This window comes from Chiloscyllium plagiosum, unplaced genomic scaffold (assembly GCF_037043375.1).
Source record: "Chiloscyllium plagiosum isolate Xiang-an unplaced genomic scaffold, Cpla_swu_hap1 HiC_scaffold_22, whole genome shotgun sequence".
In the NCBI taxonomy this organism is placed as follows: domain Eukaryota; kingdom Metazoa; phylum Chordata; class Chondrichthyes; order Orectolobiformes; family Hemiscylliidae; genus Chiloscyllium; species Chiloscyllium plagiosum.
In genome coordinates, this window is record NW_028270160.1 from 58,728,362 (window position 1) to 58,755,434 (window position 27,073).

The 27,073-nt window shown below is 39.3% G+C and overlaps 1 protein-coding gene across 5 annotated transcripts in view; it reads right to left on the minus strand.

Moving 5' to 3' along the window:
* The window catches only part of jmjd1cb (jumonji domain containing 1Cb), a 393,296-nt gene that overhangs the window by 28,418 nt on the left and 337,805 nt on the right, over positions 1–27,073 (minus strand). For 4 of the 5 annotated variants that reach the window (XM_087999115.1, XM_087999114.1, XM_087999118.1 and 1 more), the window contains 8 exons: positions 24,782–26,325; positions 21,941–22,113; positions 18,484–20,663; positions 9,277–9,478; positions 5,378–5,586; positions 4,294–4,446; positions 1,981–2,073; positions 987–1,114 (listed from right to left, as the gene is read on the minus strand). In XM_087999115.1, coding sequence (XP_087855241.1) covers positions 987–1,114; positions 1,981–2,073; positions 4,294–4,446; positions 5,378–5,586; positions 9,277–9,478; positions 18,484–20,663; positions 21,941–22,113; positions 24,782–26,325 — 4,682 coding nt within the window. The remainder of the gene's footprint in view (positions 1–986; positions 1,115–1,980; positions 2,074–4,293; positions 4,447–5,377; positions 5,587–9,276; positions 9,479–18,483; positions 20,664–21,940; positions 22,114–24,781; positions 26,326–27,073) is intronic. The other variant, XM_087999116.1, reaches the window with a different exon arrangement.

The window sequence follows — 27,073 nt, forward strand, 5'->3', positions numbered from 1 at the left end:
CAGATCTAACAATGCCACCAAGAACAGCACCTGCTGCTCAAGTAACAGTTAGACAGTCTCCAACATCGAACAGCAACGAAGGTAGACAAATGGTAGCTTCACTGGCTCCATAGAATCATAAAATCCCTACAGTGTGGAAGCAGGCTTGAGGGGCTGAATGGAATACTCCTGCATCTATTTTCTATGAACCTTGAGAGTTAAGTGTTTTTATCTTCATCTGCCAACTTAGCCATGTAAAAGTAAATTTAAGGGATTTGTAATGACATTCGTTTTTTGGAGTTTATTTTCAAATGCAATCTGAGAACAACAAAGTTCTTGGAGCAAAAATATCATCTTCCTGCTTAGATTGAATCCATTTTATCCACAGCTCGTGTGAGTACTGCAGTTTATTTACCTTAGCAAATGACACTATCACAAGGATCTGATCACAACTCACATGCTTGATACATCATTAACTCTAGTATAACCTCTAAATCTGTATCTGCAATGATGCTTTCCCATTCTGTTTCAAGCTCTTGCAAGGGGCACCTAGCCAGGTTAAACGGAATACCCAATGTTAGTGATTTAATGCCTAGATTTTAGCAAGTAACAGACAGACAGTCTCCAACATCGTGGCCGGCACAGTGGTACAGTGGTTAGCACTGCTGCCTTGCAGCGCCAGAGACCCGGGTTCAATTCCCGCCTCAGGCGACTGAATGTGTGGAGTTTGCACGTTCTCCCCTTGTCTGCGTGGGTTTCCTCCGGGTGCTCTGGTTTCCTCCCACAGTCCAAACATGTGCAGGTAAGGTGAATTGGCCATGCTAAATTGCCCGTAGTGTTAGGTAAGGGGTAAATGTAGGGGTATGGGTGGGTTACGCTTCGGTGGGTCGGTGTGGACTGGTTGGGCCGAAGGGCCTGTTTCCACACTGTAATGTAATCTAAAAGTTGAATAATACAACCAAATGCTACATGAGGCTAGGCTCATTTGTGGATCACATTTACTATACCTGTGAAATCCCATTAGTTGTGTAGAGTTTGGCAAGTTGTACACTTTGTTCACTAGTAGAGGGATCATGTGGAACAATTCCCCAGCTAGCTTCAAAAGAACGCATCATGTCTCCAATATCTGTTAAGACTAAAATAAAGAACATGCATTATCATTTAGTATGCATACTCTCTAAAGCAGAAGCAAGTGTGCACATCAACAAAAATGAGCCAGGTAACAACCTCTGTTATATATCCTGTGAAAAGCCAAGGCTTCCTTAGTCCGAGAGGACAACTGGCTGCTCTAATGAAAGTTTAATCTGAGAATCACAATGCCTTAGCAAGTTTTGAGAAGATTTGTAGCTCGAGTTGAGTTCTAGAAGGTTCATTGTCACCATACTAGGTAACATCTTCAGTGAGCCTCCGGACGAAGCACTGCTGGTGTTTCCTGTTTTCTATTTATATGAGTGAGTTTCCTTGGGTTTCCAATTTATATATAAATAGAAAGCAGGAAACACCAGCAGTGCATCGTCTGGTGGCTCACTGAAGATGTTAACTAGTATGGTGATGAAACGTCTGAAAATGAATCTTCCAGCTCAGTGAGCAAACCTACATCCAAAATCATAATGCCTCTCAGGCAAGGACCAAGGATGAGAGGGAAGAGTCTTCAAGGTGACCTCATCCAGTATGAGAACAAAATCTGAACTGTAACACATCGCTCAATATCTTTTCACATGGCAGTCTGGTGTAAAACAATACTTTTCCATTAAACAGGGTGTTTGCTGTTTATTTTTCAAACTGTCGTTAGCATTTAGAGTTTTCCCTCCAGAGCATGTCTGGCTATGGTGCAATCATCGTACACTAAAGAGATAAAAACACACAAAATAATTCATGTGAAATTTGTGTTTAAAAACCTTTATGTTTACACCTTTTGTTGTGTAAGTTACAATATGTTACAACCATTCTGATCAACTTGAGTGAATAATCCCAAAATACATACATTTGCTGGAATCTTACCAGTGCTTGGGATAATCTGCGTGGGCATCAGGTTCTTTGTATCATGAACTTGGCCTTTGACACACTTCAACCAGACATAGAGTTCCTTATCGACTACAATCACAAAATAAGACAAATATATTGAGGGTTTCCTTATTTATACTTGTTAGAATTTTCTTTGATGGAACACAAGATCTAACACATAGTTGTAAAAATCACAACATTTGCATCAGTGACAAGTGCATTTTGAAGGATGAAAACAGCAAATGTTCCATATAAATCCATGAATGGGTTTGCTTGAAGCATAAGAGTAGAAGTTACAACGTAATATTAAACTGTGACTTTAAGAGTTCTTAAATTTTACCTCAGTAAAAATGAAACTAGATGGTTCTCAGCAACATCCATCCACTATGATTCAAGCACTACTTAAATAATGGGGATGTTTGCAGTCAACATTTGTTCAAATAGAGAAAACAACAAAGGTTAGATCACCAATCTGGTGATCCCTGATTAAGTAGGAAGTGCCTCTAAACTAAACCCAGCAGCTATTGTCCAAGTACCTGCTAGGAAGATCCCATTCATACTACTTAGGTACTGTTCAGAAACATCTCTGTATGGAGTAGATGGTTGGAAGCATATGTAGTGCCAGATGGAAATGAGAGAATTCCAGCCGTCAAAACATTTCAGCTGATGTCACAAATCCAACCCCATGAACTAGGATGAACATCACAATGGACCTTTCTCAATGTGATGTACAAATTTGCAGCTTAGCTGCAGAGATAGCTCAGATCCTGACCATGGAAATTAAATAAATTGGTGTATTGCATTTGTGGTGAATATGCAATATAAAGACACGAGGACAAATGGATGTTATCAGCTAAACTGCAGAGAATATGCTAAAGAGGGGAAAATCTCACAAAATGTCATCATCGATTAGGCAAATCAGAATTCTAGATGTTAAAAGAAAAAAAAAGTCCAACAATATTAGGCTGAGTATTGCAGGAAATTGCTATTTTGTCCTATTATCTGACAAAATTAGTTACATGAAACTTGAAGAAAGTGAACATGCATTTGTATCGCCTTTCACGTCCTCCTTCATGAAGGAGCAGTGCTCCAAAAGCTAGTACTTCCAAATAAACCTGTTGTACTATAACCTGGTCTTGTGTGAGTTTTTAACTTTGTCCACCCCAGTCCAACACGAGCACCTCCATATAAAGAAGATAGATACCCATCATATAGCGAGATGCCACAAGTAACAATGATATAGTGACTAAATTATCTTTTTTGATGATGCTTTGTGGAAGTGTCAATTTTGGCCAGGATAGAGAAATTGCATAGAGTATACATTCACAGCTAGCCACATTGTCAATTAGAATCATAGAGATGTACAACACGGAAACAGACTCTTTGGTCCAACCTATGTCGACCAGGTATCTTAACCTAATCTAGTTCCATGTGCCAGCACTTGGCCCATATTCCTCTAAACTCTTCCTATTCATGTACCCATTCAGCTGCCTTTCAAATGTTGCATTTGTACCAGCCTCCTGCACTTCCTCTGGCAGCAAATTCCATTCACACACCAACCTCTGCATGAAAAAGTTGCCCCTGAGGTCTCTTTTAAATTTTTCCTCTCTCTGTGACCTCTAGTTCTGCACTCCCCCAGTCCACAGAAAAGACATTGTCTATTTATCATATCCATGCCCCTCATGATTGTATTTATGATTTACTGTTATTTTAAATGAGTGAGGAAATTAAAAATAACAGCATTCACAAATTTATGGGAGATAGAGAAGAATGAATGATGTTTATAAAAAAGACCAAAGAACAGTCAAATAATTCTTGAAATAACTCTGTTTCGTTCTTCACAGATGTAGCCACACAGTTTCTTCACTACTTGCGTTTTTATGGAAGTGGAAGAAATGTTTTGCTATCTAAAAACATTCCCTTTTAATCAACACTGGATGCTACTGACCTTGAACAAGAGCATTGTAACATGTCAACGGAAGATGAATGCTACACTATACCTAAAAATTTGAACAGACATTTCAATTGCATTGCACATTTCATACATCTTGACGTAATTTTGATAAAACTGCACTAGCACCACATAGTTTTTCACACTTGGGTAACGCTACACACTGATGAATACATTATTTAATTGAATTCCGGGAATTATGAACAAATTACACAGCAAAATACTACATGTGAAAAAGTGAAAATTCACAAAATGTTAGCAAAGGGTATTCTGGTGCTGGCACCAACACAGCTGAAACTGTACAGTGTATGAACACAGCCTACATTTTTTTTAATACACAGATCAATTCAGAAACTGACCTTTAGAACCCCTTCTTCCCCTTGCTTCATAGCAGTCCAAACAGACCACAAATCCACATTTCTGGCAAACCCAATGGATGTTAAACAATGTGGCTTCACATGCATCACACATTTCCTGAACTCCTTTTACTGCTCTCTTCCAGGCTACTTTGGCTGAAACACAAAACAAACACTGTTACTGTACGCTGAAACTTTCAGTTTATAGGGGAAAGTTCACTAGTTTTGAACATGGTGTAGTCTAAATTGCTGCAAAAAGCAGCCAAAGCTGATGATCAGACAAGGTATAAACTGTTGTAAAAAAATAATACACCTTAAACATTCTGGAAAATGTTAGAAATGTTGAGATGGAAATTCTGCCAACCAGAAAAAATACACAAAAGCACATATGACATAGTCAGAAAGGGCAAAATAAAAGGGGATATAAAGATGTACTGTTTGATACAGATTTTATTTAAATATGAATGCTATGGGAATTTTGACAAATCAACTTACTTGCACTGTTCATCTGTTATTTATTTACTTTTGCAAATCACAAGATCAATCCCCAATTCTAAAACTTGCTAATTTAAAACAGGCATTTTTTAAAAAGTCAATATGATTCACACAATTGACAGAAAAGTCATGCTATTGAAGCCATAAAATGGGAGCCAACTTGGATCTGATGAGCATGGGACCCTGGATGGCATTTTGTGATCATGGTGAGGTGAGGCAGTACAATGAGAAAGCCCTCAGCAGGTCAGCAACCTTACCAACACCAATGTAAGCAGTTGCTCAGTGAGTGGTAGCATCAACCTTCTGGTGCTGGCAGTTTGCTGTGGTGGTGAAAAGACATTTAGTTCCTCTGCCATATTGCCAGCGATCTCTCCTTCCAGCCCGTCCTTGATGGACTGGGAAAATTCAACCCAATATTTCGAAACCAGACTATAGCACTACGTTTGAGAGATCCAACTTGCAACACAAGTTGTCAAGAATTTGAATCCATCAACACGTAAACACTAACACTTCTACTACAGCAAGTTTTAAATCACGCATAGTATGTATGTTGTATAACCAGTTCATAAACCAAACAGAGGCAAACTATTACCATCGTGTTTAAGCCAACTCATAGCAGTCTTCTCAGATGTTTCTATTTGATAAAAAGTATTATCAATATTTCTCAAAATGTATTTGGAAGATTCTATGTCCAAATCCATGGAATCACTGGGTAACCACAGGTTTACTGCTTCATCATCGTACTGATCTGGAGTTGAAAATCCATCTATCCTTAATACTGCATTCTTACTGAATGCCAGTCTGAAAAAGTAGAGACAAAGGTAAATTTAGTGAAATCATTTTATACATTATATGTGACAACAACTGTATAGCTGGTAGCTTATTGATTTGATTGACTATAAATTATTTATCAGAAATTAAAGCACAGAGGAGCAAACTCAGCCTTAAATTAGAGCTATCTACTCTAATTCCACCTCCTTCTCCTTTCCTGCATTCAGCATGTTCATTTTCAAGTACCAGCACAATTCTACTTTGAATGGTTTTACACTGTCAGCCTTAAGGCCACTTTCTTTTCATTTATCTTTTCATGGAATATGGGCATTGCAGCCCAACCCTAAATGCCCTTGAACTGACGGACTTTCTCTTCTATTTCAAAGGAATTTAAGATTAAACCACATTATTGTGGATCTAGAGTCACAGGTGGCTAAACCAGGTAAGGTGACAAGAGTTCCCTCACTAAAAGACATTCATGAAAAGTTGGGTCATTACGACAATCAATTATAGCTTCATTGTTAGCATTAATGTGGCCTGACTGTATATCTGGATGTAGTGACTGAATTCAAATTCCAACTGCTACCATGAAGAGATGTGATTTGAAATTCCCAGAGGATTAGCCTGGGTCTCTGGATTACCAGATAAATGACATTACCACAGTGGTGTAATCTGTTGCCATGAAAGATAAACACCAATACATGAACATAACAATTTGTTTCCATTTCCAGTTCATTTTTTTCCCCACCAAATGGCTTTTTAAAATATCCTTTTAAGGTTCTAACATCCACCTTGCAAGTACTTCATTATAACATATCAGTGCACTCTGGTCACTATGGACAGCAACTCTGACTTGAAAAGCCCAGAATTAAAGGACACAATTATTTTGCATCAATGTACATTTAATATTTCCACATTAATAATTTGCAAATATACTGAAAAAGACTCAGGGTATGATACAGCCTAGAAGTTGGGATGGATTGAAAATGTTGGCTACATAATACTGACAATGGAGGCCACAAACTATTGTCACCAAGACTTCTTACGATCTTCTTTCCATCTTCTGGAAATGTAAAGTTAGTGCAATGAAATACAGTGTCCACATGATTATAATCAACTTGTATTAACTGGAGGAAGCAGGAAAGGTGGCAAGGGTGCAAAATATACTCTGGGTGGGGAATTTCAAAGTCCCACACCAAGTGTGGTTCAGCAGCAGCATTACTGATTGAGCTGGTCCAGTCCTAAAACTACTAGACTGGGTCTACACCAGATGGTGAGGGAACCAACAAGAGGCAGAAAGCATGCTTCATGTCAGCCTTACCAGTCTGCTGCTACAGATACTAATGCTGTCATGGACAGATGTAAGAGTGATCACCACACAGTCAGAAGTCATGCCTTCACATTCAGAATACCCTCCGTCATGCTTTTTAGAAGAACAATCCCTACAGTGTGAAACAGGCCCTCCGGCCCAACAAGTCCACACTAACCCTCCGAAGAGTAACCCACCCAGACCCATTCCCTCTACCCTAGCACAGCCAATTCATCTAATCTGCACATCTTTGGACTGTGGGAGGAAACTGGAACACTCAGAGGGAACCCACACAGACCTGGGGAAAGCATGCAAACTCTACACAGACAGTCGCCTGAGGCTGGAATCGAACCTGGGTCCCTGGTGCTGTAAGGCAGCAGTACTAACCACTGAGCCACCATGCCGCCTCTGGGTTGGGTGGCACTATCACCGTGTTCCGTGAGACAGACTACGAATAGATGTAGCAACTCAAGACTGGGCATCCATGATGCACTGTGGGCCATCAACAGAACTTTACTCTAGCACAATCTGCAACCTCATGGCCTGGCATATCTCCTACTCAACCACTACCATCAAGCCAGGGGATCAACCGTTGTTTAGTGGAAAGTGCAGGAGGGCATGCCAGGAGCAGCACTAGGCATTTCTAAAAATAAGGTGTCAACAATTTACAGGTGAAGCGACCGAACAGGACTACTTGCATACCAAACAGCAAATGATAGACAGAGCAAGTAAACCCACAACCAACAGATCAAATTTAAGCTCAATGGTCCTCTTACATCCAGTCATGAATGGTAGAGGAGAATTAAACAATTCACTGAAGGAAGAATCTCCACAAATATCTCCAATCTTAATGATGGAAGAGCCCAACAGATCAATGCAAAAAAAATGGCTGAAGTATCCACAGTAATCTTCAGCCAGAAATCATGAGGGGTATATATAAGGTAAACGGCAGCTGTCGTTTCTCTAGGGAGGGGGATTTTAAGACTAAGAGGGACATTTTTAAGGTGAGTGGAAAAAGGTTTATAAAAAGACATGAGGGACAACTTTTTTTACACAGCAAATGATTCATGTGGAATGAACTTCCAGAGGAAGAGGTGGATTTGGATACAGTTACAATGTTTAAAAGACATTTAGATAAGTACTTGAATAAAACAAAAGTGGAGGGATATGGGCCAAGTGCAGACAGGTGGGATTAGTTTACTTTGGGATTATGGTTGTTATGGACTGGTTGGACTGAAGGATCTGTTTCCTTACTCTATAATAACAGAAGAAAAGTGAAGTACCAAATGCATGATCCAATTTGGTCTCCATCAGTGGTCCCCAACATCACAAATACCAGTCTTCAGCCAATTCGATTCACTCCACATGCTATCAAGAAACATTTGAAGGCTCTGAGCACTGCAAAGGCTATGGGCCCTGACAACATTCTGTCAATAGAATTGAAGACTTGTGCTCCACAAATTGCCACACATCTCGCCAAGCTCAGAACAGGTACAATTCCAGCTTCTACCTATCTGTGTGGAAAATTGCCCAGATATATCCTGTATACAAATAGAAGGACAAATCCAACCTGGACAATTACTGCCCCAGGCGAAAGTGAAGGCTGCAGATGCTGGAGATTAGTGTTCGAGAGCGTGGTGCTGGAAAAGCACAGCACATCAGGCAGTGTCCGAGGAGCAGCAGAATCGACATTTCGGGCAAAAGCCCTTCATCAGGAACTACTGTTCCAGTCTCCTCTCAATCATCAAAAAAGTGATGGAAGGTGTCACCAACAGTACTATCAAGCAAGTCATTGTGAGTCAACCTATGACACGTGAACTACAGTAGTTCAAGAAGGTAGCTCACCTCCACCTTCTCAAGGGCAACTAGTTCAGGCAATAAATCCTGGCCAGCCAACGACACTCACGTTCCCATGAATGAATCAAAATAAATTAAGATAGGTAATCTAGAGGCTTTCCAAAGTGGAAAGCTAATAAACTTTATTTTCCTTATCAAAAGATAGATATTCATGTGGCATATTTTGTACAAGACAATATTTTCACTCTTAAAGACCACAAGACATTGGCACTGAGTGGTTTTACAACCAGTGAGATAGCCAATTTGTTATAGCACCTCCTCATCTCCTTTGAAGTCCTATCTTCAAAGGTTCAGCACTATTAATAGTTGGCCTGGCTTCAGGATTTCTATGTAGAATTACTGTGGAATTGGGGGTCACAATCTATACACTCTATCAGTGACATAGCCTACGATGGCCCTATTCATGCCTTGGTTCCTCAGACCAAATTCTGTTCTCTAAATGATATTAATTAACTTAATTAACCTGAACCAATCCACTTTTCATCCTGAAAGGCCAGAACAACATAATGATACCATCAACTTGAAATTTAGGTTCCAAACTTAAGTTTACATACCGGCGGAAATAGTAGAATCTGCAGAATACTGCTGACTGATTGAACTCCTCATTTTTCCTGTAACGTACCATACGACATTCTCTACACTTTTGAAGATTTGGTGCTATCTCAGAGCATGAGCCATCTTGCAGAAAAGGTTCTCCAGTTTGTTTAAGTTTCTTAACTTTCCGCCAATCCTTCAACACTGACCGTGGTAAACCATCTGTGAAAAAACAGCAAGCGTCTTGAAGACTACAGCATTGTACAAACTTCAGACAATAACATATTTTAAGCAAAGACAGATAACTTACTTTAGATGTATTCACTCTGAGAGTCACCTTGCTCTTCAAACAACATACAATTGAAAAATCAGACACATTTCTTTAACTAGTATTAAAATAATTTAATTTTCCTGCAGTGATTTGGTAAAAGCACTTGAGTAGTAGCATCATCTCGTACAACAGCCTTGAGTGAATTGTCTGTTCCAGTTAGGAGGTTTTTATACCTAGGAACACTGGGACCCTGCTTTGAACAGAAAATGCAACCTACTTCAATTGGTACTTTGAAGCTGAAAGGCTGAAGTCGAAGTAGAAACTAGACTAAGAAAACAGCAAACATCTATCCAAACTGAATTGTTAAGAGTGATTATTTAGGAAATAGTGAGGACTGCAGATACTGGAGAAGTCAGAATCAATAAAGTGTGACTCGGGAAAAAGTACAGCATTGTATTCCATCACATTGCTGACTTGTTGAGGGCGGATAGGTTTTGGGGATTAGTCACTGCAAGGTTCTAAAGTTTCTTACCTGCCTTTGTCGCTGCTTATATGGCTAGTCCAGTTCAGCTTCTGATCAATGGTAATTAGAAGAATGTTGATAGTGAACATTTCAATGATGGTAATATCACTGAACATCAAGGGATACTTGTTATATTGTTTCATATTGCAGATGGTCATTGCCTGGAATTTGTGGCACACGTTACTTGCCACTTTTCAGCTGAAGCCTGGGTACTGTCCAGGCCTTACTTCATTTGGACATGGGATACTTCAATATCTTAGGAGTCACAAACAGTGTCACTGATAAAGTCATTGATAAAGCAGCCGAAGATAGCTGGGCCTAGAACACAATCCTGAGGAAATCCTGAAGCGATTCCTGACTCTGATGTGACCGACCTCCAACAAACACAACCATCTTCCTTTGTATTGGGTATAACTCCAACCAGAGAAATGCATATTTCCCTCCTGCATATTTCACATGCCTGGAGTTTCTGTTATTGATACTTTATAAAACCTGGATGATTGACAGTTTCATTGACTGGTAGCAAGTGAAACAGAAGGGTGTGAATGATCTTTCTTAAAAAGCTGTTTTTTATATATGCTATTCTTAATATAGGGTTAAATCCTGGGTGGATGGGAATTAAAGTGCCTCATTTGGTATGGGGGAGGAAAAGCAAGAACAGAACATGGCATGGAAATGTGAGGATGACCATTTCAAGTTAGCTTTCATAAACTTTCCTCATGCAGACTTTGGTTCATGACACTTTCAAGATTCTAAGAACGTGTAAAAACTGGCCAAATTCCATGAAAATTATAGGGGATTAAGTTATGCATATTCCCACTTTGGAGTAAATGAGGAATTTAAAATATAGGTTTGCAATCCGAATCAGTACATGTCTGTAAAATGCTCTGGTGAAAATTGAAAAACCCAGTAACAGGGTCAGAATTCTTGGAATTAGGACCTGCTCTCCATTTTTAAAGGGTTCCCAAGACAATGCCACACCAAAAACCCAGGCCAAGGTTTCAATGCTACTTTTGGACCTTTCCAATAGTTTCTTACTGATTTCGGACTCAAAGTGTTCCCGTTGAACTTTATTATATCGTCATCTTATTACAAAACATTACAATTAACTGAATTCTGAGAGTACAGAATTCCTCAGATACTCAGGATTTTATTTGTTTGATCTCTATCACCAAAGAATTAGTAAACATAATGTCCCACCCCTTTATAGAACTGCACAGTTCTACTAACAAGATTGTCCAGTAATAACTTTTTTAAAAAAATCCAGTTGTTAATCCAACTATAATTGCTCCAAGTTTTTATTACTCCCAGTTGTTAACCAGCCATAATTCCATCAGATATAACGTATTTTCACAACGAGATGCAGACAATGAAATCATTAGCAACCAGCAGCCATTAAGTGAAATTAAAATTTAATTACAACGATAGTGAAGGTCTTATTCAAACATTCATTTCTCTATAAAAGTCAGTGACTCAACCAAATATGCAGATCCCAGATTGATCTATCGATCCCAGATGAGGCTATTGGAATGCTGCCACTATTAACATTATTATCAGAGCACAGGATTTCCATTCCTATTTATGATTTAACAACTTGTACTGAAAGCATTTGCTTGATACCAGCATCAGATACGTTCTATGATGAAACTCAATTAAGTTACGTGCCAGTAAACATGGCAGACCAAACATGAATAAACCATTTAGCAAAGTTATCTAGATACGAAATGTGAGCTTGCTCTCTCACCATGGATGCTGTCTGACTCACTGTGATCTCCAGCATTTGTTATTTTCACTTCATACTAAACATTAAGGTACACTGTAATCTGGCATGGGCTCATATCTTTCAGTGAGAATAAAGTCCAACTAAAGTAAAAGGCTGTTGAACAGAATTGATGACCTCATAACCATCTTAAGTAATTAATTTTCCTTCATCTAACCCTGAAAAATGTTTAGCTTATTTAAACTGGATGTAAAGACCCCAAGAATGGTTTCAAACTGAATGATGTGCAATGCTGCAAAAACGAATACGAACTGAAGACTGGAGAGAAACACAGAAACCAGTAAGGACGACTAAATAAAATTACAGGAATTGGAACCATGACAGAAAATTAGGAAGAAATATAAAAACAGGAAAACTTTAAGTATAAAGTTGCTAAAGTGAGCATTAGTCCCTTAGAGGGTGAGACTTGGCAATTAATAATAGGAAACAAGGATATGACAGAGGCTTTGAACAAGTACTTGTGCTCATAGAATATACAAAAACATCTCAACTATAGTAGAAAAGCAAGGGTGAAAAGAGAGGGAGGAATACTAGGAAAACTAATGGGACGAGCATCCAACAAGTCTCTTGGTCCGGATAGGCTGCGTCTGAGGGTCTTAAACAAATGATTTTGATGATAGTGAATGTTGCTTAAAATCTTCCAAAATTTTTGTTTGACTCTGAAAAGATTCTAGCTAATTGAAAAATTATAAATGTTCACATCACTATTAAGGAAAGGAGGGAGGTAAAACACAAGAAACTGTAGGCCAGCTAGGTTTAACATTGTTATTTGGAAAATTTTAGATTCCATTATTAAGAAAAACACAATACAAATAGAATCAAGATGCTTCGTGAGAAGGAAATGGTGTTTGTCAAATTTATTTGAGGTGCTTTGGCAATGAAGCAAGGGTGGGGGTTGAAGTAGTTGTAGAGTTTCTATTTAATGGAAAGAGGTTCTTCTGCACATCATGTCTGCATCAGTCACCAAAGGTCCATATATTCTCAACCCATTTTCCAGCATTTTATCCACAGCTTTGTGTGCTATGGCATTTTAAGTGCTCATCTAAACAGTTCCTAAATGTCTTCAGGACTTCCAGCATTACCATCTTTTTGGGCAGTGAGTTCCAGATATCCACTCTCTTTGAGTGAACACATTTTCCTCAAAACTACCTGATCCTTTTCTTAAAACTATTCCTCCTTCTTACTTATCGTTCTAAGGGAAAATGTTTCATGCTATCCTGCGTATGCTCCTCAGAACTTTCCACATCTCAATCTGGACCTCCCTAAGCCTTCTCTGGTCAAAGGGAAACAACCCCAGCCTATTGTGTCTTGCTTCACAGCTGAATTGCTCCAGCTCAGGCAATAACCTGATAAATCTCTTCTGTACCCTTCCTCATGCAATTACATCCTTCCTACAGTGTGACAACCAGAATTGCCCACACCAGTCCAGATGTGGCCAATCTAAAGTCATATACAGTTCCATCATAACATCCTTTCCCCTGTACACAAAGGTTTGATTAATAAAGAAAAATATCCTATTTGCCTTCTTAATCACCTGATCTACCTGCCCTGCTGCCTTCAAGGATGTATGGACATGCACTCCAAAGTCCCTCTGATCCTCTGTAGTTCCCAGGGTCCTACCATTCAACCTGTACTCCCTGGCTTTGTGAGTCCTTCGAAAGCACAATGCCTCACACTCAGAAGGATTAAATTTCATTTGCCATTGTTCTGCCCATTTCATCGGCCGCCTGTATTGTTCTGCAGTCTAAGGCTTTCCGCTTCTCCATTTACCTAACATTATTTTCATGTTATCTGTGACTTACTGATCACACCTTCTACATTTATGTCTAGATTATTAAGCACCAACAAACAGTAAGGGACCCAGCACTGAACCTTATGTTACACCACTGGACACAGGCTTCCAGTCACAAAAAATATCCTTTGATCATCACTCTCTGCTTCTTGCCACTTAGCTAATTTTAGGTCCACTGTGCCAAACTGCCCATGTGCTCTTAGATTCTTAACTAATCTCCGGATTACTTCCAGTGCCATGTGCTCATGAGTGTAAGAACAGATGATTGCATGGCTAAAGAATTGGTGCAGGGGACAGGGATCCAGATTGCATCTGAATGGAGGGGGACCAATATCTTGGCAGCCAGGTTTGCTAGTGCTGTTAAGTGAGGCTTTAAATTAGACTGGAGGGATCCTCAATAGGAGGGAGGCAAGTCAGAGGCTCAAAGGAGATACAATAATCAGTAATATTAAGTTGAAGAGACTGGAACACGACAGGGAGCAAAGAACGCCTGTTGGATTAAATTACATTTATTTCAATGCAAGGTGCTGAAAATTAAGGTCGATGAACTCAGGCCATGGATAGATAAGTGAGACTTGGATATTATAGCCATTATAGAAACATAGCTAAGGGAGGGACAGAACTGGCAGCTTTTGCTTTTACAAATATTTTTATTAAAGGCCTTTTTAAATCTTTTACAAAACATCTATATACACAAAAAAGAATAACACCAACAAACAGAAAAGTAGAGGCAGCAAAACAAAGTCATAACGCAAAACTATTATTAATGAACGACCTACTATTCTACCAGAACAAACATATCTACTTAACTTAAACTTAACTACAAACAAATTAAATAAATATTAACTTAAACTCAATGCAAGTAACTTAAGTTACATTACATCTCACTATTTTGTTCTATTTCACTTATCACAGCTCCACGGAGGCTCCCATACCTGGGAGCACCAGTTATAGTACCTACATTCTTTTTCCTTCAGCCTCCTCCTCCCAGAGCCCCACGGGCACCCATACTGATTCCCACGGCTATACCATGGCCCTAATTAATATTGCTGATAAGTTTCCGTCAATATAATTTAAAAAGGGTCACCACGTCTTGTAAAACTGCTCCATTTTGTGATGCACCAAATTTGTGAGGTAGTCTTGGGGGAGATGCTCCATTGCCAGTCTAGACCACCCCATAAGATTGGTTTTTTCCAACATCCAATTCATTAGAATGTTCTTCCTCACACAGTGGGTAAGAATGTTACACAATCTCTTCCCGTGATCCCCCAGAGAGGGTAAATTTGGTAACCCCAGAAGAAGAAATACCAGATCCACGTTAATTTCAATGCCCAGGATGTCCTTTAGCTCCCTTATTATAGCACTCCAGTATCTCTGAATCTTACAACATGACCAGAGTGCTAATACTAATTTTACATTTGGGACACCCTGATGACACTCCTTTCTTGAACTTCGCTAGCCTTTCTGGCGCCATATGAGCCCTGTGTAATATCTTTAATTGCATGGCTTGCACTCTGTTAGATACTGAAATTTTCCTTACATTCCCCCATATATCTTCCCACACCTCCGATGAAATATCCTCTCCTAGCTCTAGATTCCACGTCCTATAGAGTCCTTCCACATCCCCAGGTCATGACCTTTCTGTAAATGATACAAAGTACTGACTGAAACAGCACCCTTAAACTGGAGTACAAATTTCTCCACATCTGACTTGTCTTCCTTTGTATATAATTCCTTACCTGAAAGTACTGGAAAAGGTTCCTATTAGACAGTCCATATTTCTGGCTTAACTGACTAAACGACATCAGGACCTCCCCCTCGAACAAATCTCCCAGGCATGAGATTCCCTTATTCTCCCGTAACTTAAAGCTGGAGTCCATTGCCCCAGGTTTAAAAGCTTGGGCTTCCCCCCAAGGTCTCAGTTGCCCTCACCTTGCCTCATTCTCCTCCAGATTTTCACCGAATTTAAAATGACTGGATTCTTATGCCCGGTCACGGATTTCATCTTATCCATAAATAATAAATTAACTAGAGGGCATCTCAACTGCAAGGTTTCAATGTCAAACCAAATCGGTCACCCTGTTATAGGAAGGTTGTTATTAAACTGGAAAGAGCGCAAAAGAAATTTACAAGGATGTTGCCTGGACTCAAGGATCTGAGTTACAGGGAGACGTTAGACAAACAAGGACCATTTTATTTAGAGCGTAGGAGACTGACCAAAACTGAACACGATATTCCAAATGTGGCCTCACCAACATCCTGTACAACTGCAACATAACTTCCCACTGTCTACCTGGGACTCCACTTTCAGAGAACTGTGAACCTGAACTCAAGATCCCTTTATTCCACTACACTCCTTAAGACCCTGCATTCACTATGAAACTCCTACCTTGATTTGATTTTCCAAAATGCAATACCTCACACTATATTATACTCAATTTGCAATTTCTCAGCCCATTTCCTCAACTAATCAAAGTCCTGCTGCAATTTCTGATAACCTTCCTCACTGTCAATTCTACTGCCTATTTTAGTGTCATCTGCAAACGTGTAATCATACCTTGTACATTCTCATCCAAATCATTGATATAGATAACAAACAGCAATGGACCCAGCATTGACCCCTGAGGCACTCCACTAGTCACAGGCCTCAAGTCTAACAAGCATCCTTCCACTATTACCCTCTGCTTCCTACCATCAAGCCAATTGTGTATCCACTTTGCCAACTCCCCCCGGTTTCCTTATAGAGGTATATAAGGTCTTGAGAGGCATGGATAGGATGAATGCATTCAGCCTCGTTTCCAGGGTTGGGGAATCAAATAAGAGGGCATCAGTTTTAGGTTAGAAGCTAAAGAATAGAAAAGAACCTAAGGGGCAACTGTTTTTTTTTACACTGAAGGTGATACGCATATAGAACGAGCTGCCAGCAAAAGTCATTGAGGCGGGTACGTTAACAATATTTAGAAGGCATTTGGACAAATACATGGATAGGAAAGGATTAGAAGGAAATGGATTAATTGCAGGGAAATGGAGTTATTATGGATGGTCATTTTGGTCTGCATGGACCAGTTTGGGCCAAAGGGCCTGTCTTTGTGGTGTAGGACTCTATGACTCTAGCCTGCCATGCAAGATCGGGTCAGAAGCCTGACTGAAGTCCACGTAAACTACATCAACTCACTATCCTCATCTACACCAGAGAACCAGTAGGTACAGTGTCTTTAAGTTTTTAAAAGATATCAAATAATCTGCCACATTAATGGTGACTGCAGAAGATACATGTTCATACTATTGGGAGAATATATTAGCACGAAGCACAGAATCATATTCAGGTTGGCAAAATAACTTATGATGTGCCAGACAGATGGGGCCTCTAGTGTTTATTAGTGACTTGGACTAAAGGACCAAGTGCACTGTAGACAAGGTTGCTGGGATAACAATGTTAGTTAAAAGATAAAGTTTTTAAAATGATTTGTGAGGAGGGTACAAAGAGTCATCAAGTGAATGGGCAAAAACATTGGAAGATGGAACAGAAAGTGGGAAAATATTATCTTGTTGATTTTGGCAGGAAGAATAGAAAGGCAGGACATTATTTAAATGCAGGCAGAATGCAAAATGTTGCAGTACAAAGTGATCTGGATGTTAATACATGTGAATCAAAAAATGTAAGCATACAGGTACAGCAAATAAGTAGAGGATGGAATGTTTGCTTTTAAAGCAAGATGGATGGAGTATGAAAGTAAGGGAGCATTTTGACATGTATACAGGGCATTGGTATTACCGTATCTCGAGTACTGTGTACAGGTGTGGTCTCCTTACACAGAAGGGATATTATTTGCATTGGAAGAAATTCAGATAAGGCTCATTTGACTGAAACCTAGTATGAAAGGGCTGTCCTGTGGAGCTGAGAAGAATGAAAGCTGACTGTATTTGAAACATAAGATGCCAAGGGGTCTTGTAAATGCAGATGGTAAAATGATGCTGCATCTCATGGGCAAATTCGATTTAAAGGGCCTAGTTTAAAAATTAAGGTCTCTCATTTAATATGGAGATGAGGAAGATTTTCTTCTCTCATTCTTGACCAGTATGCCGCACCAGAACTTGTCAAAAGTTCTATGAAGTCTATGGAATTCTCTATTATAGCACAGAAAGCCAGGTGATTGAATATATTGAAGGCTACGTTGGACTGATTTTTGAGCTATAGGGGAGTCAAGGTTTTGAAAAACAGGCAGGAAAGGGGTTTTAAGGACAAAGTCAGTTAATTCATGCTTAGTTGGATGGCAGAAATGTTTCAATAGACCAAATAATCTACTAATACTTCTATTTCTTTTGATCTTTTACACTTTACTTTGTAATTAACTTTGCTCAGCTATATTTTGTCATCCAACTAATTCCTTAACTCTTGTAACATATAGGCTAACAGCAAAGAAATGACTGTGAAAATTGCCAACTGAAATAAAAAGCACCAATATCCTGCAACAAGGGACCAATCATTCCTTTCTGATCTGCCTGAATTCAGCAACTGATGCTGAAATACTTCCAGGTCTTTGTAAAGCACATAACCCATACGAATGAACAGATCAAAAGATGGGTATACTCAAATTCTTAACTCAGTGTCATCAAAATACTACAGAACTACATCAACAACTCATCAGAACAACCAATTTAGAGAATGCACAGTTCAGTCAATTTTAATGAACACTGTCTATCTACTGTTGCACCAGAAAGACTTTCATCAGTGAGAAATGCCATACAAACCACATTTACATTTTAAAGGAAAATGCTCAAAGTCACAAGCCACTAGATATTTCATTTCAAAGCTATTAACAAGAGATTACACATTTTCTATGTCATTTACTGTACTTACCACTCTGGAGTTTAATTTTATTCTTCTCCTTTTCCTTTGTAATTCTGTATAAAGTACCATTAGGTTTGACTTCTTCCTCTTCTCTCTCAGTATCAGCTTTTCGTTTTTGCAAGTCATTTTGCCTCTTTTTATAAGTTGGCTTAGGTTGACGCTTGACCCTATGCTCAGATTTATTTTCACTTTCATCTGAAGCATCACTTTCAGATCCAGATTCATATATTCTTTTTATTCCTCTTCTTGTTTTTCGCCCTTCCTGCTCAGTTTTTTCTTCCTCAGATTGACCTGCTTTGTCAACATCATTTGATATGGAAGTTGATTGATTAACCAAAACTAGCTTTTTGGCATCTTTTCCTGCCGTTTCTGTATTTTCCACTTTACTTGTATTTTTGTCTTCTTCAGAGTGTCTAGTCAACCAGGCTTTTTTAAGTTTTGTGTGATAACCAGGTTGGCTGGATTGAGCAATCTGGCCATTGGTTATAGAACTTGTTTTATAAGACACATCTATTATTCCAGTATTATTAGGAGAAAGAGATGAAGCAGTTCTTACACTTTTAAGGCTTGTAGACTCGTTGTTATTAGCAGTAGTACTCGCCGAATGGGCCATAGCCAATGCTGCCTTATGCTTTTTCAGCTGGTAATAATCAGTTGTACTTGAGGCTCCTGTGTTATTCTGAGTAGTGTTTCCTGTTCTGGCAGCAGCTGTTGAGAAAACTACAGCGGATGTGGTATTAATTTTACATTCCTGTGTCCCTGTTCCAAAATGAGTTGAAGTTTTGGGAATAATTTGCCCTTCTACACTGTTAGTGATTGTGATGTAAGAGGAACAATAGGTTATACTTGTTTCACTGCTACTCAAAAGTTTACTTGCTGTGGCAGGAGCTATGGGGTTAATCATGCTATTGCATGAGTTGCTTACAACAACAGATTTTGTGCCGTTGTCTGAACATGAAGCTTTAAAGTTTTTCTCATGCTCTGCACCTGTAGTGTCCAAGTTCACGTCAGGTACATTGATTCTCCATATGTCTTTGACTTTTGATGAGTTAAGGTCCTCTATTAGATTTGATTGCACTAATACACTTCCTCTTCCAGAGTTCTTTAAGTTGCTTTGAATATTTCCTTTATGTTCTTGCTTGGCAATGGAAGATGGTCTTACAATAACAGATGCTGGAGCAACTTTGTTGCCGCTTTTCTCTAAGTGACAAACTGGCTTACCAAGGTTTCCAACACCAGTTTTCCAGACATCTAGTGAGGAAACTACAGGATTATGAATACAAATTTTCCCATCAACCCTTGGTTCTGGGAGTAAAGTTGGAGGTTTCTGGAGTTCAGAAATCTTAGCAGCATTCACAGGTTGTACTGGAGTCAGGGTTGGTGGGGATAGGTTGCGATAATTACCTTCTTTGCGTTCTATAACAGGATGAGATAGAGGATGGTAAACTGGAGCCCTATGTAAAGATGGCATACTTTTCAGAGGGTTTGACTGTGAAATTGTTAATTGTTCTCTGGTTCTCCCATGATCGTTATTATTTGTGCTCGGAGGCTGAGATGTCATTTGGTGGGGAAATTGTTCTGTAATTTTGCCAACTAAACCCTCACACTCAGGCTGATGTTTAATAAGAGGTGGTGGTTTGGACAGAGTCTTGTTATATGAAAGAATAGGTGTTGAAGAATTTGTTTTCTCAGCATATGGATGTATTATGTCTTTAGACAGATATAGCCTTGGAGGCTCATTTACAACGCTATTCGACAAAGTAGTAAAATAGTTGCTCTGAGGCATAGAATGTGCTAGTGAATTCTTTGATGTATAAAGTTCTCTTGCACAATGCTCCGTTTCTCCACCTTGTTTTATGTTCTGAGATTTTGGACCATCAGTAGGCAAAGATGGTATTCTGGAATAGGAATCTTTCACAACTTCATTTGTCTTGATTGTAGAAGCAAAACGAGCGACTTCAATACTCTCCTGCAGAATCCGCCGTCTCTCTTCGTTATATTTATTGTGACTGTCACTTGGTTCCTGCACTGATCTTTTCTCCTTACTCTGACAAAAGGCAGTGCTTGTAAACCCTCTAGCCAGCTGACTTTCTCGTCCATGTGAAAGTCTATCATGGTTAAATTCAAGCTTCGTTTGAGCAGCAGTGACAGAATGTTTGGAATTAACTACATTTTTCTTGTCAATTTCTCTATTCAAAAGAAAACAAAACAAGTATTAAAATCAAACATACTATAATTTCTAAAAATCATCTTCATGCATCATGGAGGCAACATACTATATTTAAACTGCCACAACCATTTATCTTCAGCCATCTGTTTGAGAATACTGAAAAGCACAAAATAACAATTGTTTTCATTAATTTCATAGTGCATACATTTTCCCCATAATGTACCAATATTGAAATTCAATTGTTTCTGAATCCATGTGAAAACACCTTTTCTCTACCACACTACATACAGAACTTATACTTTTTGCAGACACAGTATTTGTTTCTAATTAAAAATAAAGAAATTACATCATAGGATCACAGAACATCCCAAAGCATATTACAGCTAATGAAGTACTCTTCAATTGTAGGCACGACTATAATGTAGGAAATGGAACAGCAAACTTGCACAAAATGTGGTCTCACAAATCACAATGTGATAATGACCCAGATAATCTGACTTATGCAAGAAAAATCATTTTTAAGAACGCAATGACATTGACATTCTGTGGAGAAACTTGTCCAATTTTATACTAGAAACTACTACGAGGCCATTAATAGTCACCATTATTAAGGAGCAAATCAGGACATCATCATCAGTGCCAAATAGTTACACAGGGCAGTCAGGAAGGTCTTGTCTTCAGCTGAATACTTACCCATTAGGCACAGAGAAAGTTTGGATATGCACATTCTTGTGTAAGTAAACATTTAACAGCATGATGAAACCCAATTTATGACAAGTAATTTCTCTGCAACTAAGAATTTGATTTGAAAAGTATAAAGTGCCATTACTTCTGATTTTAATTGTTGTAGATTTTAAAGATTTCAAATAAACGTTGTTTAAATTTGCTTTTTCATAACTTTTATCTCTCTCTCAATTCAATCTTTACTTATTCTTCTCCACTCCCCCACCCCAAATACACACACTTCTTTCAGGCTCTGTGTACAATTTGGCATTGAGTTAAATATTCTAACTTATAGTTCCTTGATAAGGCTGCATGTCTACTTGGTTTACAAGATTTGCTGCTGCTTGCCATGTTCTCATATATCATAAATTTCCTGGAGATGGTGCCATGCAGTTTTAACCCTCAAACGACTGCAGGTTGCAGTGCAATAGCACACAAAGTTTCAGTCTAAGTGTAATGAATGGCTAGCTGTGTCTGTTTGGTACTGAAAGAAAAATCCAGGCCATCATTTTAGCTTTCTCTTTCACAGCATTCCCAAATTAGTCTAATCATGTCACAGAAAGGAACGCTTACTCTTTCTTATAAACTACAGTTGCCTTTGACAGAGGTGGACTAGAATGTGAAGCCAATTTCAAGGGTCGATGAGGTTCAGCACTGGCAGGGCGCACCGGGATGTGGCTTAGTAATCCCAGACTGTCAGCTGAGGACACACTGGTGTGCTGAGGTAGCCAAGGACTGGATGCATTCTGTTATAAAAACACAGATGGTTATACAAATAAACATTGTGTTCTCTGAAGCTAACAACACAACCTCTGAATGAAACTATTTGGTCACATGCAAATACAATACATTTTTCACAGAATTAAAACAACAGGGACAGCTAAAGTTATTTTAAAAATTAAAAGAACCTCAAAAGTGCACAAAATATCTAACCTGTGAAAAATAATGCAATTTCATTAGCTAGTTATGTTTCATCCGAGCTGTTTCTCAGCAAAACATTCACGGGTTAACTGTGTACTTGGCTGAATCTGTTAGAAATCTCTAAACTCTGCCAAAGCCAGTAATAAGATTAGGAAAAAAAAACATGAAATTCTCCTAGCAAACATTTATTCCAACAGCAATGGTTTCCGTGAATATAAAAAGAGCAAAAAATATTATGAACCTGACCACTTAAACTGCCTCATTCATGTCACATTGCACCTCAGTGTTAATGCATGTTGAAAGTAACCAAAAAGACAAAAAAATCTTGATGTTTATTTGTGTGAAGGTATATTTTCTCTCCTTCAAAATCATCACTGTGTGTCAGTGCATTGGCAGATAAGGGAGGGAGGAAGGTTGGGGGGACTGGGGAGGAGACAGTGAGAGACAGACAGACAGAGGAGGGAGGGAGAGAGAGAGAGAGAGAGAGAGAGAGAGAGAGAGAGAGAGAGAGAGAGAGAGAGAGAGAGAGAGAGAGAGAGAGAGAGAATGAGAAAGACAGAGACAGAGAGAAAGAGAGAGAGATGTGGACAGTTATTCCGCTGCCAAGCCTGAGCTCATTCCCAGGGGCTACACACTTTTCTCTTGAATATTCTCAAGTGCAAGGGCTTGATAAGATTGTCAAGATCAAAATTCTCTATATTCACTGCCAATTAAAAAAATGACCTAATTTTTCAAAAAGCAAACATATAAGTAAGGTGGTAAGGAAAAGCCAGGGAACTATAGACTGGTGAGCCTGACATCAGTGGTGGGCAAACTGCTGGAGGGAATCCTGACGGACAAGATTTGCATGTATTTGGATAGGCAAGGACTGATTAGAGATAGTCAACATGGTTGTATGCATAAGAAATCATGTCCCTCCAACTTGATTGAGTTTTTCTGAAGAAGTAACAAAGAGGATTGATGAAGGCAGAGCAGTGGACTTGATTTATATAAACTTCAATAAGGCTTTCGGAAAGGTTCCTCATGGTAGACTGGTTAGCAAGGTTAGATCACATGGAATAGAGGGAGAGCTAGATATTTGGATATAGAACTGGCTTGAAGGGTAGGAGACAGAGGGTTGCTTTTCAGACTGGAGGCCTGTGTCCAGCTGTGTGCCACAAGGATCGGTGCTGGGTCCACTGCTTTTCATAATTTTTATAAAGGATTTGGATGTGAATGTTGGAGATATAATTAGTAAGTTTGCAGATGACACCAAAATTGGAGGCGTAGCAGACATTGAGGGAGGTTACCTCGGAGTAGAATGGGATGTTGATCAATGAGCTGAGGCGTAGCAGATGGAGTTTAATTTAGATAAATATGACGTGCTGCATTTTGGAAAGGCAAATCAGGACAGAATTTATACACTTAATGTTAAAGTCCTGGGGAGTGTTGCTGAACAAAAAGATCTTGGATTGCAGGTTCATAGTTCCTTGAAAGTGGAGACTCAGGTAGTTAGGACAGTGAAGAAGGCATTTAGTATGCTTTCCTATATTGGTCAAAACACTGAATACAGGAGTTGAATGGTCATGTTGTGGCTGTACAGGACATTGGTTAGGCCACTTTTGGAATAGTGCGTGCAATTCTGGTGTCCCTGCTATAAGAAAGATGTTGTGAAACTTGAAATGGTTCAGAAAAGATTTACAAAGATGTTGCCACGGTTAGAGGGTTTGAGGTACAGGGAGAGGCGGAGTAGGTTGGGGCTGTTTTCCCTGGAGTGTCGGAGGTTGAGGGATGACCTTATAGAGGTTTACAAAATCATAAAGGGCATGAATAAAGTAAACATACAAGATTATTTCCCTGTGATGGGGGGGTCCAGAACTAAAAAGCATAGGCTTAGGGTGAGAAAGGGGAAAGATTTAAAGGACCGAAGGGGCAACTTTTTCACAGAGAGGGCTGTGCGTGCATGGAATGTGCTGCCATAGGAAGTGGTGGAGGCTAGTACAATTACAGCATTTAAAAGGCATCTGAATGGGTATATGAATAGGAAGAGTTTAGACGGATACAGGCCAAGTGCTGGCAAATGGGTCTAGTTTGGTTTGGGTTGTCTGGTTGGCATGGCCGAGTTGGACAGAAGGGTCTGTTTCCATGTTGTAAATCTCTATGATTCTATAACAAGTTTCACAGTTATGCATCAACTCATTTTGAAACAAACAGATTTGATTGAAAGACCTACTCGAAGCCCAAAAAATGAACTACTCAAGCATGAGATACGAACAGCAAGAAGTTGAAAAAAAAGATTTCAGTTTAAAGATTTTACAGATCAGGAATTATTAAAACTGTGGATTTATTTCTCATCATTGGTAATATTCATCTCAATAACAAGTTGATAATTTAGCAACTTCAGTGAATGTACAACAACGTCCACCAGGGTTGAGCACTGTTCTTTAAAATTCAAGTGAGACAACAACCAATTTAAATCCTCACACTTGCACTGTATACAAGAAAGGAACATACCCTCCTCAAAGAAGCTTCAGCACTCAGAGGGTTATCAGGGTGGACCCACTTAGATGAGGTCATACTCAACCCTGGAGACAACTGAGTGCCATTTGGATACTGCCAGATTATTGGATAGAGTCCAAGTTGGTTATAAGCAGATGGATGGGTCTGGCCAAGGAGCGGAGATGACTGTTGCTGTAAAAACTGCTGATGGTGAGCCAGTGTTAAGGGATTTAAATTTCTTACATGCACAGAATCTAAATGCCCACACACCAAAGGCCCCGATGGAACTCCTGGTAAGACAGTTGGAAGGTGGTGGGTAGAGTGAACTGAATGGGGTGAGCCACTACTGAGAATATGAGCACTGCTTGACACGGAAGTCCGTGGTGAACTGGAAACATGATGCGATGCTGCTCTTAGGGCTGGATGAGAACTATTTGTGGTCAAGGAAGATGAATGCGATGAGGTATGAAGAGGATGAAGATGTGGGTGCAAATATGGAGACAAAGATTTAGCCCCTGTGTCATGTCCAACCAAGGCTGGATCCCTGTAAACTGTAAAGCGCTCATTCTTATCAACAATTAAAGGGCTTTTTGTAGTTTCCATAACAGTCTTTGAGCCCACAAGTTGGAGGCTGGATCTTGAGTCATTTTTACATCTTGTCGTTGGCTTGGTGATACAAGCAGTTGGGTTGCAAGGATAAGCGATTTTAGGCTTCAGAGTATCAGGTAAAGTGTTCGTTTTATTTGGTTTGTTTTTGTAAGAAGCAGTGAGTTCTTGTCCTGAGGAATTAGCAGATTTTTCCTTTTCTGATCTATTATTGGTTTCCTTAACAGTTGAGAATGCACGAGCTTCAGATTTGTCTTCAGTGATAATTTTATTATTTAGATGCAGCTCTGCTGCTGATTTCTGAAAGTCTGAAGTACGTTTGTTCACAATCAAATGCATTGGAGTACTGAGGTTTGTTTCCAGGTTCTGAGATGTAAGGCCATGAGAAGGGATGTTGACAGTTTTATTAAGCAGATTGTCTGGTAAAGTTTCATTACTGACATCAGATACAGAGTTCTGTACAGATGGTTTTTGTGTGGTTTCTGATGAAGATTCCAAAGACAAAGATTCACTGGTTGTTTTTACTTTTACAGTGCACCTTGGACTCACTTCTTGCAATTTTATACTCTGTTGTCGACCAAACTCTATACTTTGGGGGTCAATTTGCGTATCAGCATGTTCTGACTTCAGTATTCCATTGTCATTCTTTACCTCCTGCCTTTCATCACAGGGAGATGACCAATCGATTTCCATCTGTTCCTCTGTTCCTGTGTCATCCTGGGACTTGCCTTCATCTTTAGTGTTATCAGAAATGATTTTATTTTCCAGTTCTTTTTCTGAACTTTGCTCAGAGGAAGAATCCAAGATGACTTTATTACTAGAGTTTTCAGACTCACTGCTTTCAGTATCAGAGTTAGAAACTGTTTTCAGCCTTTCCAAAGTCACTTGCTTTTCACCCTCTTCTTGCTTTCTCCTTTTATTAACAGACTGCTTTATTTTGTTCTTTGAAGATTCTGTGTGAAATATGAAATAAATTATATTAGACTCATAGAATTTTACAGAACAGAGGGAGGCCATTCAATCCATTATGGCTGTACTGGCTTCAGAAAGAGATACCCAGCCAGGCCCGATCTCCAGCCCTAACTCCACAGCCCTCTAAATTCATCACTTTGAAATATATATATCCAGCTCTCTTTTTAAACCTCCTATAGAATGCACCTCCACCACTCTCCCAGGCAGCACATTCCAAATCCTGACAACTCTCTTCGGAAAGCAGCTTCCCTCATCTCATTCCTAGCTCTCTTGCTGACAATCTTGAAATTGTGACCCCATAGTTACTGACATACCAACTAGTGGTATCAGAATATCTTTCTTTACCCTGTCAACATTATTCATAACTTTAAATACCTCAATAAGGTCACGTCTTAATGTTCTCTGCTTTAAGAAGAAGCAAGAACAAAGGACAGCACAGCACAGAAACAGGCCCTTTGTCCCAACAAGCCTGAACCAATACGTGACACCTCTCTAAACTAAAAACCTTTTGACTCTACACAGTCTGTATCCTCCTATTCCCTCCTCTTCTTTATCTCTCCACCCCCTCAGCTCTTAAGCCTCATTCCTGATGAAGGGCTCTTGCCCGAAACATCAATTCTCCTGCTCCTCGTTTGCTGCCTGATCTGCTGTGCTTTTCCAGCACCACACTCTTGACTCTAGTTGAAGTCACTTATAACAACAACTGTTACATCTGCACCTTTCCAAGAT